At 41.3% G+C, this 15,678-nt stretch overlaps 1 protein-coding gene across 2 annotated transcripts in view; it reads right to left on the bottom strand.

Moving 5' to 3' along the window:
• Nucleotides 1-802: 802 nt before the first annotated feature.
• The window catches only part of CIR1 (corepressor interacting with RBPJ, CIR1), a 29,003-nt gene continuing 14,127 nt past the window's right edge, over nucleotides 803-15,678 (bottom strand). For both annotated transcript variants that reach the window (XM_066575821.1, XM_066575823.1), the window contains 3 exons: nucleotides 7,203-7,309; nucleotides 5,183-5,274; nucleotides 803-1,714 (listed from right to left, as the gene is read on the bottom strand). In XM_066575821.1, the coding sequence (XP_066431918.1) occupies nucleotides 1,078-1,714; nucleotides 5,183-5,274; nucleotides 7,203-7,309 (836 nt within the window). In that variant the 3' untranslated portion in view covers nucleotides 803-1,077. The remainder of the gene's footprint in view (nucleotides 1,715-5,182; nucleotides 5,275-7,202; nucleotides 7,310-15,678) is intronic.

Below are 15,678 nucleotides of genomic sequence, written 5' to 3'. Positions count from 1 at the left end.
GAAGGGGTGTACTTGATCTGTACAATGATTAGGTAGGCGGTATGTGTTAAAGCAACATCCACATCAATGCCAGAACAAGGAAAACATTGCCCGGAACATCACACTGCCTCTGCCAGCTTGTCTTCTTCCCATAGTTCATCCTAGTGCCACCTCTTCTCTAAATACATGACATATACTCAGCCGCCTACATGATGTACAAGAAAATCCAAATTCACCAGACCAGACCACCTTCTTCCATTGCTCTATGGTCCATGTTCTGATGCCCATGTGCCCATTGTAGACACTTAGTGGTGGACATGGACACTGACCAGTCTGCAGAAAGCTGCAATGCTCTTTGTGTTGACAGCTTTCTATTATACTCAGCATTAACTTTTTTTTTAGCAATTTATGCTACAATCCCTCTTCTATGAGACCGGACCAGACGGGCTAGCCTTCACTCCCCAAGTGTATCAATAAGCTTTGGGCATCCATGACTCAGTCACTGCTCACTGGGAAAGACTTGGCCTTCTAGAGATGCTCTGACCCAGTCATCACAATAGGACCCTTGTCAAAGTCAATCAGATATTACGGTGTTCTTAAGCACAGCTACAGGCAGTAAGGCGGTTCGGAGGTAAGAACAACTTTGCAGCACTGGGGTCACTGGTTTGAATCTGTCCTGGTAAACATCTGCATGGAGTTTGCATATTGCAGTACTCCACTTTTCTCTCACATCAACATATCAATATGGTTTTAAATGACTTCACATGACAACGGGTAATAAATAAAATTAACAATTTGTAGATGAAGGCGGAGGGCAGATAAGTGGAGTCAGATTTGATTTTATTACTCCTTTTCAAGTCCGGAGGAGAGGACATAATTCTATAGAATAAAAGATGTAGAACCACAAAGATGCTAAAGAAGAAATGCGTAAAAATTGCAACATAAATATAAAATCAGGAGAAGGCAACATGCTATGAGGCATCTAAAAATACAACCTACTCTAGGCTCCTACGAAGAACTAAAAAGTTCAATATAATAGGAAACGTATGTTTAAACGACATGTGAAGAAGCCGGCACTGAAAATATGTACACCTCGTCTTATCTCCTTTTGTGATCTCTCTCTCGACTCCTACTTCTTCCCCTGTCTCTACTTCGGCTTCTTTGATCTCTACTCTTCCCCTTGTCTTTTCCATTCTCATATTCTCTTCTATCTCTGTAGTTACTTTTGCTTGAACTCCTGCTTCTATGTCGGTGGCTTCTAGATCGTTCATTGCTTGGACTTCTGTGAGATCTAGATTTTTCAGGCCTATGGGTCTTCTCTATTCTCTCATCCCTCCGATGACCTCGGCTGTCTTCATGTGTTCTGTGATGTTCCCTCTTTTCCTTTTGATCATAGGACCTCTGGAGATCTTTACTGCTCCTACAATCCTCCTGTCCTCCCTCGCTTTTTCGGCGGCTACTGGGAAGCTCATCTGAATCTTTGTATTTCCTTGTCTGAGATTTTGGTTCGTCGTCACTGCTACTATCATCAGAGTCTTTGGTAGACTTCTTATTCTTGGACGACTTCTTCTTCCGCTTTCTCTTCTCATCCTCACTGGTGGATTCGCTGTCACTACTTGAAGAGGAGTCACTGGAGGAACTGCTGCTGCTTTTACGTTTCTTGTGCTTCGTTTTGCTCTTTTTCTTCTGCGCCTTCTTTTTCTTTTCTTTTTTCTTTTCAAGATGATCTAGCTTTCTAAAATAAGGAATAGAGAAGAAAAATTTATGAAATGGTTATTCTGTCACAGTATATTTTAAAAATAAACCTATGCCATGCAATGACTGCTAGATGCAAATATCAGGGTAGACTCATAAGTGGCGTAAAGCGAATTCACTGCAAAATCCACATTTCTTTATTGCAGGTTTGCTGAGGATTTTGCCTTAACAAGTCTGCAGCAAATCTGCTTTATAAGGCCGCCTGCACACGGGTAGGTCAGATCCCCCATACGGGATTCCCGTAGCAGAGTTCAACCTGGTGCCAGGCTGGTGACCCCAGCTTACCTCTCCGCCATCTTCTCCACTGCTGCGGGCATGCCGGCCGTGTACATGCACAGTACAGAGAACACCGCGTCGCCGCTATGACAATGACGTGGCTGCCGCAACCATTCTGCAATGGTTATTGCAGAATGGCCGCGGGACAGATGGCTTCCATTGACTTCAATGGAAGCCGGCCATGCTGAGCCCGCACAAAATTGCAGCATGCTTTGATTTCTTCCCAGCGAGCAAAAAAAAAAAAAAGAAAAAAAATTTAAAATCGCAATCGATTTCCACTCGTGGGCAGGAAATCACGTATTCTCATAGCATGCTATGGGCTGGATTTGCTGCAGAATCCGGAGGCGGAATCCCACTCCGGATTTCGCAATGCAAATCCGCCCTTGAGCAGGAGGCATTATCTGTACGTTTTACATGTAGATTTGCGCTTGATTTGCCTGTGTTAATTTACATCATGTGGGAATCCACTCTTCAAACATTACAACTGTTACAATTACAATTTTTTTAACTGGAAACAACCATATCTACAAAGCAAACTCACCTTATCCAAAGGGCAAGCCCAATGAGTAAAATAGTGCAAATAGTGGTGAAAAGTAGACAAACTGTAAACGGGGCATGGGGTAATTGCACCAGGTCCAATCAATCAGAGTGATGGCTCCTAAAAGTCCTAACAGGGCATATGGACATTGGTCATTCTTTTGAGACGACCCGGTAAAATGTCTGTAAGGCAAATATAACTTCTTGCTTTAACTGTAACGTCTTATTTGTAACGTCAATGCGTCAGAGAAACCCCTTTCAGAATAAGGTCCCCGTGCACTAGTAGGGTATACCAATAGGGGTTGTCTTCTTGGGAAATACATTTCCGGAATGGTTGCATGTGCCCACATTGCTAGGCCTTTATTCAAGAGAAAAAAAAAAAGAACTGACACAAAAACAATGTCGCACGACTAGCAATAGCATTAAATTCTTTTAAATATATATATATGCAATTTCTGCAACACCCACCATTGTTTTGTGAAATGCAGGCATCCCTGCTGTCAAAGCAATGTTAACCAATAGACAGACTATTCAACAACTCCAGCGCTAAATCCTATAATTCTCCTTGCTCTATGCACGGCTGAATATTTTCTTTCAATGGACGAACCAATTACAGTATACATTGCCACTTTACAGACGCACGGATCATGCTGCTACACCAGGCTTTATATTTGCCTACCACAATAAAGAACAGGGACGTGAAACAACTTAATAAGGACACCCATGTAGAACAGGGTCAGATTTGAGAAGATGTACATAAGAGTTTGAGAGAACAAAAAAAAATGAATTCATGGCGGTTTTTCTATGGTCAGAAAGCAAATGATGTGACAACTGGAAGCTGTAAAGGCTTTCCCTTCTTCTGGCCCATATAGAGGATTCTCACAAGGAATTCCTCATCATACAGATGGCACCTGCACAAATGAGCAGATTTGGTACATCAGCCTCTCAGCACAGGATCTGTAAGGGGTGGTGGAGTTGAAACCTCCAGCAATTACATGAATTAAAAGGACTTTTAAATAAGTTTTTCGTATTAATGACAAATGGTGACCCGCTACTTTGGTCTCTGCCAATCAGCCGATTCCCAGGGCCGCTGTCATTGCAGTCAGTACAGGAAGCAGAATGCACTGACCATAATGCAAGGGGCTGGGTTGGTATTGCAGGCACAGCTCCTGTTGAAATCAGTGACAGCGACCCTGGAAATCAGCTGATCGGTGGCGATCAGAGTGACGGGTCATCAATAGAAGTTTTTTGTTTTTTTTTAAGTCCTGGAATACCCCTTTAATAGGAATTGGCGCTCTACCAGGCACAGTGCCCCTTTGAAATTGACTTTGCGATTTCTATCTGTACAGACTATGATGATCTGCTTAGTATTAAAACCCAATGGCACTGTAATGTCTAAGCACAAACACTGGTATGATTAGGTAAGGTGATCAGCGCGTCTGTCCTGATGATTTTAACATTTATAGTGTGAAGAAGAAGAAAAAAAAAAAAAGTTAAAATATTTGCCCTGTAATAGAAGAACTTTTATGAGAGAATCTCTGACACCACCCTTGGTTGGTTGTATCAGGGTGGACTGTAGGCAGTTTGTGATGCTGATGTACAGTGCATTTTACACATTATTGTCATCGGGACCACCGATCCCCATGACAACCATAACTGCGGACTACATCGACTAGAAGAACATGTATGGTCAGAACCACACGGGCATTTTACTTGCAGTAATCACAATTAAAAGTACATGGACAAATAAAAAGGTGCGCCTGAGATTCTTGGGCGCAACACACATCAATGCCCACGGACACCCTGTCGTTGTACTGTCCGATGTGCGGGAGACCATGTATTGACATGTGCTATTCTCATCCGAAAATCAGACAAGAATGGGACATGCTGCGATTATTTTTCACTCTATTTGTTTGACTGGAAAAAAAAACCCATGTGCATACACCCATTGGGTGCGATTTCAGTCTGATTTTAGGACCAATTGTTCAGTCTGAAAACTGAAAAAAGGGCCGTGTGCATGTACCCCTAAGGTAAACTCCAATGAGCCCCTGACTATGTATGAAGCCATAATATAAAGTGATGCAAAGTGCTGTATAACGTGTATGCACTATGTAAAGGTGATGATGGAAGATGATACACCGTACTTTAAAGCGACGCTCTGGTCCGAGGACAAAATGCTCTCCCAGGTCCAGAGGGGGGGGGGGGGGGGGGGGAGGGGGGTATGATATTTGCTGTAGTTCTCTTATGTTGATGTCCCTTTTATCTACTGGTTGGCGATTCTGTTTTCAGCTGTCCAGGATGGCCGCTACGATTTTCTATCTACCTAATGCACACTGCACTAGTCTCTGACGGGCCAGCACTGATCATGTGAGCAGTGCTGCCCAATCAGAAAGGAGCTGTAGTGCATCGACAGTCTAACACTACCAATGACCTGTGGGAATTAGGTAGTCTGAAGATTGCGTTGAACACCTTGGATGCCCGAAAACAGGACTCGGAACCAGCGAACCAGAGGAATATCGGCATAGAAGACCAACAGCAGGTAATATAACTGCTCCCTCTCGTCCCAGAAGGGAAATTCTGTCCCAAACCTGGAGGGTCACTTTAAGACATGAAAATCTAAGTGATAAAAAAGTACCTCAAAAGCTTCTGCTTTTGCTTTGTAGATAAGGATTTTAAAAATTCCACTTCCGGATCATCATCTTCTTCAGCTTCGCTTACGACATATCCCTGAAAGACAGAAGAAAAAGATTGAGGCTGAGCCGCCATGGACAAGAGTGGTCATGGGCCAATGATAAAATTCTGTCTGCCATTAAGAAGGGGAGGGAGGAGCTTATTGATTTAGACCAAAGTGAAAAAAACTAAAATTTTAAGTGAGCTCTCCCTAGCAATGGTTTCAGATAGCCAAAAATGTTATTATTTAACTTTAGAGGATAATTTCCTTCTAATAATCTATACTGCAATTCTCCTGAATGTCATCTGGGTTTCTTAAATAAAGCAACCCTCTGGGTTTAGGACAAAATGCTGTCCCAGGAACCACAGAGGCAGAGGGTATATTACCCTGCAGTAGTAGTTCTTCACCAACCCTCCGATCTGCCAATTCTGGTCCCAGTTTTCCTTCATCCAATATGGCCACCAAAATTTTCTAACCAGCTAACGCACACTATGCACCACTTTCCGAATGGCCAGCACTGATCACATGAGCAGCTCTAGCCAATCAGAGAGCAGCCACAGTGCACCAGTAGTCTAACACTACCAATGCACTGTGTGATCAGGTAGTCTGAAGATCACGTTGGCCATCTTGGATGGCCGAAATAAAGGACCCAGAACCAACAGATCAGACAAACGGCAGAAAACAACAACTGCAAATAATACAATTCTGTCCCAAAAAAGGGTAGGGAATAGAAGGTATAGATCTTTGATCCAAAAGGGTCATTTTAAAATAGCTCCTCAAGAGTAGTCAGAAGTTTGTTGCTTCCTTTAAACATTTTTGTACCCAAAAATAGACAGATTGATAATATATATATATTTAAGCCAATAACCATTAAAATATTAATATCTACACTACATTGAGAAAGAAGTAGCCCTATAAGGATTACATCATAGTTTACAGCAAGAATGGTATGCCGTATAAAGCCTCTAGCGCTATAGAGACGCGGGCAGCTGTCAGCTTTAATACATTTATAGTAATTTAGCACTCTGTTCCAAGACATGTAAAGAAAATACTCTTTGTTTATGGTCCATTAACAACTCAGCCATTCGTATAAACCCTATTTCTGATGACTGCTATAAAAGCAGTAGTATAGAGTGCACAAACAATGTAACGCGCCGCCAGAGGACATACAATAAAAGGGACGAGACAACACATGAATATAAGACCGTAATACGCCGTGCCAAGTTTAATATCCATGTCCTTTACAAACTGTTCTAATGTGCTGCAGTTTGTACCTATACGCCGCATTGTCTGCATTCAAAAGCTCTTGACAAAGCCATCACTAAAAGTGCCGGTGAACAGATTGTTCGCAGAAAAAAAAACAAAAAAGCTTTATGGAGTGGCCATCAGCCTTAGCTACTCTTAGGTGTGTTGTTGCTGTGGAGATGTCGGCCTTTTATTATGAATATTCAATTACAGCAATCTCTACGTTGCCGGGATGATACAATCTAATGCACCCAGTTTTTATCCCAGCACTATCAAAGTCAATGTGGAGTGCCGCCGTCCGCGATTGTGTCCATCTAGAAACAAATTCCTTTCTATTCTTCCTTTTCAAAGCTCTTCGGGATCAGCCAGCAGGGAACAAACAATTTGGTAGGAGATGATGGTTATTACTCAAGTTCACACTCTGGTTCCTGGAAGGAGGGGGGGGATGGGGAGCTGTTCAAAAATGTATGCAAAACCAACATGAAATAAAAACAAAAAAGAAACATAAAAAATGTAAAAAAAAAACAAAGACAAAACAAAAAAACAAAAAAAAAAAAAAGCAAAAATATATAATTTTTGGAACTAAATTTCATCACGATCCACTTTAGTATTGTCATTCTCCGCATCCTATGGATATGCATATTGGCAAATGATAAGTAGTAATTTCCAAGCAATCACATGAAAATTTACAGATATTTTCAGCTTACGGATAAAAAAAAAAAAAAAAAAAAATCATTACCTGTGATAGATCATTTACGGTCATGTTTCTTCCCAGTACATTTTGTTTCAGTGCAAACCCACTGTTTCTCATCTCCGCCATTAACTCCGAGGGGTGCATTGATGGCCCTGAAAAGAGGAATTTGAGTTTGAATGCATCATTGATATCTCCCTACCTTTATTCTGACTCCGCTGTCGGAATGCGTTTGAAGCTTTGTTAAGTAAAATCGGTGCTAAATCAACTCAATAATCTTCTGCTGGGAAAAGCATCGGATATGATTTTCTAAAACAGCGGCCGGGGGGATTCGGAATACAAAATAATTGCATTTGTGTTTAAGCGAGGAGCCGGATTCTCCTCTTATGTAACTTTTCTAATACTCGGAACAACATGCGGAGCGTATCGTTCGTTAGGGTGGTTTCTCATTACAGGAAGAATGCTGGAAGGTATCCTGGCGTTCCCTAGATTAAGTGAGGACCTCTTGCAGCCCAACCGCCCCGTACGGAGCAACCATTCGAGAAAAATATGTCTGTCTGCCAGCTACAGAGGAAAAAAAAATAACTTTCATGTTCACAGCACATTACAGTGGTGAAGTATTGCTTGTACTTAAAAATCCAGCTTATTCGAATGATCATTATTCCACTTAAAGGCTGGCACCTACAGCTTGCTTCACTTTTGCGGAGATGTAAATTTGTGCCACACAAAAATGGCCTTTAAATGCTCATTTCATACTTGTTATTCCTGCGGAGACAGCCATTATGAGCGTACGGGAAACATTTTCTGCTTATTGAAATAATTACAATAGGTTTAAAAAGGCAAAGACCCTGGCAGTTTGGCTTCTGAATCAGACTGGAGGAGTTGTAAAATAACATACAGAATAAGAACAGTGAAACGCCGAGGCACAAACAGACCTCTGATTGATACGTTAATAGGGATAGTCAACCTCTTAAAGTGATTTTTATCGTGGTGCCTGTTATTAATCTGCTAGCAAAACTGCAAAAAAAAAAAAGAAGAAAATTCTAAAAAAAACCCCTGTATTTTAACTTTCAGGTGACTTTTCAGAAGGAGCCGTCATCTGTATACATGAGGAATAACTAGGAGTAATTTCTGACCATAATATGTAATCTGCATTGTTAGTGCTTGCGTAGGCTACATCACTAATTACTAGCTCTCTCTGAGCTGGTGGAAGTAGACTAGCTGCTGTGATGTCTCCCATACACTGCACACATAAGGAGAATCTGCGTTGCTATCAGTGTCGCCTGTATCCAAAGAAATTTAACAATTGCACAGAATACATTATAGAGGTGTGCTGAGCAGTGAAGATGCGATTTCAGTAGCTGTGAGATAGTAAGACACTTAGGCTAGTTTTAAATGGGTGAGGGAGATATTTGGTAGAGATTCACGGAAAGATATTGCACTTTTAAACATGGGAAAGCCCCGTGGATGTGAGGTGTTTTCATGTGAAAACAGCCTGAAAGGACTACCTCAGCCATGGCTCAAGGGATTTCCCTACTGTGGCTGTGACAGCTGCGGCAGAGGATCGCTGAGTTCTCCCATTGTTTTCACTGGGGCAGGCGCTGCTGCCAGCAACTTCATCGAAAAAAAAAAAAAATGGGCGATACCACAAAAAGATAGACCATGCTGCGATTTTTTTTTTCTAAGCAACATTGCGCAAGTGAAAATGTTGCAAATAGGAATGAAACCATTGGAAATAATTGGTTTCATACTTCTGCTTTCTCACCCACTCTTGCATTGCACAATTTTCTTGCCCATGTGAAACCGGCCTGACGGCTCATTTACACAGTCATATTTTCTATGTGCTGTCTACTTTTTACGGAGCGCGCACACAGACCTGTTAAATAAATTGGTATACTCTAAAGCGTTTTTTTTCTTTTTATGCAGACAATGTTGCGAGAAAAAAAACCCAAAACAAACAAAAAAAGCCCTATTTTGTTCCCTAATCACAATCCAAAATTGCCCATGAAAGTCTATGGGAGCATAAAAAAACAACAACATCCCAGTGAAATCAGAGCTCCTCCTCCCACCTCTCCTCCCTATAGACATCTATGGGCAGCATGTGATCTGATCTGTCATTGCACTGTTAATCTGTCTTGTTCAACAAGATGGATTTTAGTAGTATTTCAGTGAGTGAACAGTTTGGGAGGAGGGGGTTGATGTGGGGGGGTTGGAGCGCAAGTGGAGAGATCAACCAATTTGATCAGTCATCTGTAGAATGACATTCCAGAGTTTTTGGTGGCCGAGATAGCATGCTTAAAAAGGAACACTTCAACATGAACATGCTGTCCAAACAGCAGGCATGATGTTATAGAGCAGGAGGAGCCGAGCAGATTTATATACAGTTTAATGGGGAAAGATTCAGTAGAACTTGTATTTTATTCATTTATCACTCTGCTTATGCTGAGCTAACAGTCCAATGGGCGGAGCTATCAGTGATTGACAGCTGTATATGACAGCTGAGCCCGCCCCCGATCTCAAAAATGGGTGTCCTATGTCTCCCTCTGTCACTGCAGAATTCACTTCTTCCCAGGCAGTGACATCAGAATGAATGGAGAGCTGGCCGAGCATGCATGGTTGGTGCTCCATTCGTTCCAATGGGGTGAATGGAAATACCCAAGCACTTGCTGCCAATTTAGCAGTCCAACTGAAAGTGAATGGACTATCATTGCGCTTCTGTGACCAGTCAACTAAGACTGCAGCACAGCGAGGGGAACAAGGGACTCACGTTCTCTGGATTAGTGTGTGTGTGGATGGGGGGGGGTCTCAGCAGTGAGACTCCTACTAATCCACAGGTTAGTAGGATAAATCATTTAAAGGTGTTCTACCAAGACCATATCTATTAGAACTGAAATAATTGTGGTTTTAGGCGTTTATGGGAGATGGTGTGCTTTTGGTTTTTTTGGCGAGTACGGCCACACAACATATGCAGCCTTTCCTTTTACCACTATAAGTTCCCCTTAGGTGCCATAAGGCTATGTTAAGGACTACAGGGATATCCATTTTGTTCAGTCTCTGTACACCTTCATAAATACGAGATGCGGTGACTGCAGATATGGGAAACGTTGTCTGTCATTTGGGACAGCTGGAGACACTGAACATTATTCTAACCATAGATACTAAAACTTCTGGATGCAAAGGAAGTAGCAGAAGATGTATTTTGAGGTTAAATGCTCTAGTATAAAAAAAAATAAAAGGCAAAAAGTATTGTAAAAAGAACATAATTTTTCTGGTTAGGCGAGAAAAGTATTTGCAAACTTTTGGGGCTACAAGGCCCCTTCATCAGGCTAGGTGTGACCAGCTGACACCAGCCCAACAAAGGGGCCTAATAACCTTAAAAGCTTGCAAATATAATTTTTCTGGTTAGGCAATAAAGGGAATCATCTCTATAATCTCTATAAGCAGTGTAGGACAAGCCTCAACAGTTACTATTTGTGTTTTGCAGCATTTTGGTACTGGCTTCCAATTTCTGCAATTTCATTTTTTTTTTTACTTTTTATTTTTTGGCAACAAGATCCAACAATACAGTCTCACAGTTGCATCGGGGGTCTATATTTTTTTGCAATGAGCATTAACAAATGTATGCAAGAACATGATAATATTTATCTAGCACTAAAATGATGCAGATAAGACACAAATATAAAATGTTTGTTATGTGTAATAATGGTCGGCCTCTATAACGGAGATATATCTTCCACTGCAATGAATATCAAGTAATTAAAAAAAGTAAAGATAAATAAAAAAACATTTAAAAAGACCTTTCTGTACATGGAATGATAATTTCCTTGGGTCTGCGGAAAATTTAGAGAATTTTGTGAATGTCACCGTTTTCGGTTGTGATGTACGTGAATGCGGCACGGCTTCTGAAGTTACTATTGTGTCACACACATAGCCGAAAAGAGATTTTATTATAGCGGCTGAACTGCTCGGTTTTTGGAGTTGATTGTCAGGCTCTTTAAAGTCTTTCTACAAAATGTCAATTGCTGAACCTGCAGTACATTTCATAGGGTTTCAAAAAAATAAAATAAAAAAAGGTAGAGGTACAACTTATTTTCTTTTGTATTTACTTAGACTGGATTTCAAGAAGTCACTGAGAAGCACAGAAGTTGGTTTAGACAGCAAATAGATTTATCCTTCAGCTGAAATATGTAAATCAGAAACTATATTCTACAAATATAAAGGCAATGAGCGCAAAATGAAATAATGGGTATGTTGCCCTCCTACTGGGATTCAAGCATTTGCAGGATATTTTTCACCTGTGGCAAGTATTCATAGGTCATTATTAACTCTGCCCTCTGACATATAGGGCCATCGTCCAACAAAGAATGGCCCTGTAGGAGGTGAAGCCGATGTAAACTGGAAGTTTAATGTTCAGCAACATTTTGTTCTTTAGTTTGTTGATGTTTGTTTGTACCCTGCAGTGTTAGGCCTGAGATAATTGGGTAATTCTGCAAACCGGAAGGGCAGTATTGGGTTTGTCAAGAATCGCTATTCTGATATAAAAGAGAATTCCGTTGAGGTGCTGAAAGTAGTAGCAGGTTCCACCTGTGAGCGTGCTCAAGTAAAGAGAAGGCCAGAAACTGGTAGGATACATTGTACTCTCTCTGTGGGAAGAAGGACTTTGGCTCCCAACCACTGGCAGCACCAGCCGATTGTCCTCAGAACTATGCTGTGCAAACTGCCTACATATCTGTTTGGAATAAAAGTTTTTGTGTTGCTGCAATAGAACAACTTCCTCCGTTAAACCTACAAGAGGAGAGACTTTGTAAGCCTTCTGGAGGAAGATTTGCCCTCTGGTCATCGTAGAGCTAAAGCCAGAAAATACTAAAGAGTTTTGTGCCACTTGCTAGATTTACTTGCCAGTCCTGCATTAGAGCCCTATGTGGGAACCTGTCCATAACATCATCCTAATAATTCCCTGCCTTCCGAACAGGTTTCTATTCGAGAGTGCTCTTGAGGTCTTCAGTGAAGAAGACAATAAGGAGCCCAGGAAATACAGCATCATGGGCTTGTACTACATACAAATATTAATAGGAGCACTATAGAAAAGCTTTTACCTAAAGTGTTGCCACACAATGAGATCCCCCTCCCTATTATTTTTGGCCTCTACTTTGCACAGTGGCCAATATATACTGTGAGGTCTTAAGGCGAAAAGGAGTTTAATCTTTGAAATATATAGATAAGCTTAAAAAGGGGGTTGCCTCATGAAGACACCACATTTCCTTAGTCCTATACTCTAACAGAACGGCTCTTCCTCTGGTAGCTCGTCCAGACTGTATATTACATGGTTAGCCCTTCATTAACCAGGCAGCTTCCTGGCCACAGGTTCTCTTAGCTACAATGACTGATCACTGGGTATCAATATCAATTCACTCTTCCTCTGAACTTGTGAATCCCACATGCAGACTAGTCGGGAGGTTCCAGCAACAACGTGGAATATTCAGTAAAATATCCAGTCTTGTTTGTATCCAAACATAAAACCTGATCAGAAAACCGCCGTGTCTAGTTTGTATGTGTCGTACAATAAGTCCTTACTCATAGCCTCAGCTGGCTACACAACTTGATCACTAGGGGGTTTGTGAAGGTAACCCATTTAATCCCATTTTCAAAATGGTTCTACATACATAAAAGACAGAAGTATAAACCTTTTTCACTTGGCCATGTACCACACCAATTAAATAAATGCCATGATATTGGCATAACTGTTAAGCAAGGTCAGACAAGAGGTGCCGACAAACCCTATAGTTTTTTCCATGGCAACAAGACAAATTTTGCCCATTAGAACGATCCGTGATGAGCAGAGAGCGCTAGTCAGGTGAAGGGCCAACGCTTGCTTCAAATGCCTTGATTTTGTCTTACAACTGTTGCCTGGAGATTGCTGCCAGCTGTTGCCCTCTCTTTATATCCATGTTGTGTCTTTCTCAATAGGATCACCAGACATCTATAAACGCATGAAGGAGAACAGAAGCCCAATAAATGATCCTGCCCTTTACGAAGATTGGAAGCCTGTCCTTTCTGATGTTTTTTGAACTTTTCTAAGACCAAGCCACCATGTAGTGATACCTCACACATCTTTTTCATCATTCAAAACCTCTGATTTTCGAGTCTTGTAGACATCACATTGGGTTTCATCAAGAAGGACTCTCCTCTGGCTTCTCATGCTGTTGGGTTGTGACCTTCACCATAACCATGTGTATTTTTAGACCTACCCTAGTGTTTTCTTAACTTTGCTTTTCTATGCTGTTATGTGTTATCAAAAAAGAGCCATTCAGAAGATGTGTGAGGTTTGAGATGGTCAGGAAGAAAGACATATTCCATTCAAATAGTATCAATTAAAAGAACAAAAAAAAATCCACAATGGGCAATTAACTTCTGTAACAATACTGAAAAAAATGGCTTTACCGTGGCACAAGCAAAAAAAAGAAAAAAGTTTTTTTGTCAAATATGTTCCATTGTGCTCTAAAGCGAGAGGATGTTTCAAACATAATATATATTTATTTAATCTATAAAGCCAATGGAGAAGAAAAGAACAGAATACTGTATATTAAAGAGGTTGTTCCATCTGGACCAGCGCCTTTTAACTTGCCCGACAGTGAGCGAATTGCAGGTAGCTACAAATTATTTCCCCTTCAAATGAATAGATAACCACGTAATGCATGGCCGCAAGAGCTAGAACCTCATTTTATAGCAGCTTCGTGCACACATAGCTGGATCTCACATACGGTACCCATGGCGTTATGGGCTCCCACTGATCCTCTTTGTGCAAGTTTTTCAATTTTATAGTCCAAGTCTGTCCTTAACTAATAGATCTGGTAACCAAAGCATTTGTGACACAAATGAAGTTACGGTTAGACCAGTATCCAGAGAGGAACGATGGGGAGAGAGAGGAGTTGATGGCAAACTTGTGGTGCGAGAAGCCAACTATGCCAGGATGCTTTCCTGCCCATGTTACCACTGCGCCATCTTCTAAAGGTAAGGTCCAGTCCTACGGTGTGTTGGCTCCTCCATTCTGGTTTTGTGTTGTGCCGAGGAGAAGTATTTATCCTGACACCTGAAGGTGTACAAGGCTGCTGCTTCCGGTATGCCACCAGTGACTCCAGGGTAGTGGTTGTAGGTGGAGGTGGACAAAAAAAAAAAAAAGAAGAGTCAGTGCCTAAATGGGCGCTAACTATTCAAACAACTTGTGCTTAAATGTTAGATCAGTGTGATGACTAGCAAAACTGTAAGTTACTTAACTTTGATTTTTCAGCACAAAAATGTTAATTTAGGCACTTTAAAGTGCCAGCTTTCTTCCACTGCATGCTCTCAAATGAGTGACAGGAGACATTGCAACATTAGAAGAGTAAGTGGGGAAGGTGGATGAATCACTGGGTTCTTTGAACATGTAAGGAGCAGAAGGAAAGAGAGATTTACAGATAGTGCCTGCAACCAATAGTATGTCACCGTTTACTGTACTTTAGTTACTGAAATCACATCTCCACTGTTCAGTCTTGCAGTTTACTGTCCTACATGAGGATTTTATATCCGAACGTGTGTCTTATCACTTCTTTGGGCAGTTTTCAGAACACAGCACAGCAGCCAGGCTTCCCCCAACAATCCAAAATGGGGAATAATACAGGATACAAGTCATGTACACATGTGAGCTTATACTGAAAAGTCATTTAAAAAGGTAGTGGCTACATGTGTAAAGCAACATGTAGATGGGACACTGATAACAAGACGGGAAACTCATAACAAGAAAGGGGAACGCTTATACACTAGAGGAAAATATTGGTGGATACCATTCAACAACTGCAGGATAACGAAAAGAAAGCTATTGGAAGCCAGATGTGTTCTAACTCTGAACACCTTTTCCTCAGATACAGATAGAACTTTGTTTTGTGTTTTTCATGTGTATTTGGTCCATTTTGTTCACATTTCTGTAAAGGCTTGCCGGATCTGTCAAGAGCCCCTGACGAAAACAGACGTAGGACATGTAGTCGTCTGTACAAGTCCTACATGATCCGTAATTCTACCAGAAATACATATGACGGGAGTCCTGCATGGAACCTTCGAATAGAGGTTTGAACATTATAAGGGTAATGTTTATATGTAGCGGATTTTGGTGCAGATTTTGACATGGATTCTGCTGCGTATCCGCAGATTTCACCCTTTCAGTTGACATGGATTTTGGTGTGCATTTTCTGCAAACATTACTCTACATGTGGACGTACCCTAAAACAGAAATTTCTGCTGGACAGAGTCCTGAAATGTATTGCTGGGCATACCTGTCCCACCAACACTGAGTGTTGGTTATACATTTGCTCATCAACTCCCCCCAAGTGGTGCTGTTGGCTCCAAGAGGGGAAAGCAAAAATTGTTTATATCACTGGGAGCTTTAAACCAGGTCACAATGTGTAGATCTTCGCTGAGAGTTGGCAAGTGCTTCTGATGACCACACGATACCAGATCCGTACGAGATGGCCCGATTATCCTCTTGGATCAT

This window comes from Eleutherodactylus coqui, chromosome 8 (genome assembly GCF_035609145.1).
Source record: "Eleutherodactylus coqui strain aEleCoq1 chromosome 8, aEleCoq1.hap1, whole genome shotgun sequence".
NCBI classification, from domain to species: domain Eukaryota; kingdom Metazoa; phylum Chordata; class Amphibia; order Anura; family Eleutherodactylidae; genus Eleutherodactylus; species Eleutherodactylus coqui.
Note: the sequence above shows the minus strand (reverse complement) of the source record. Positions and strands in the feature narration are given on the sequence as shown.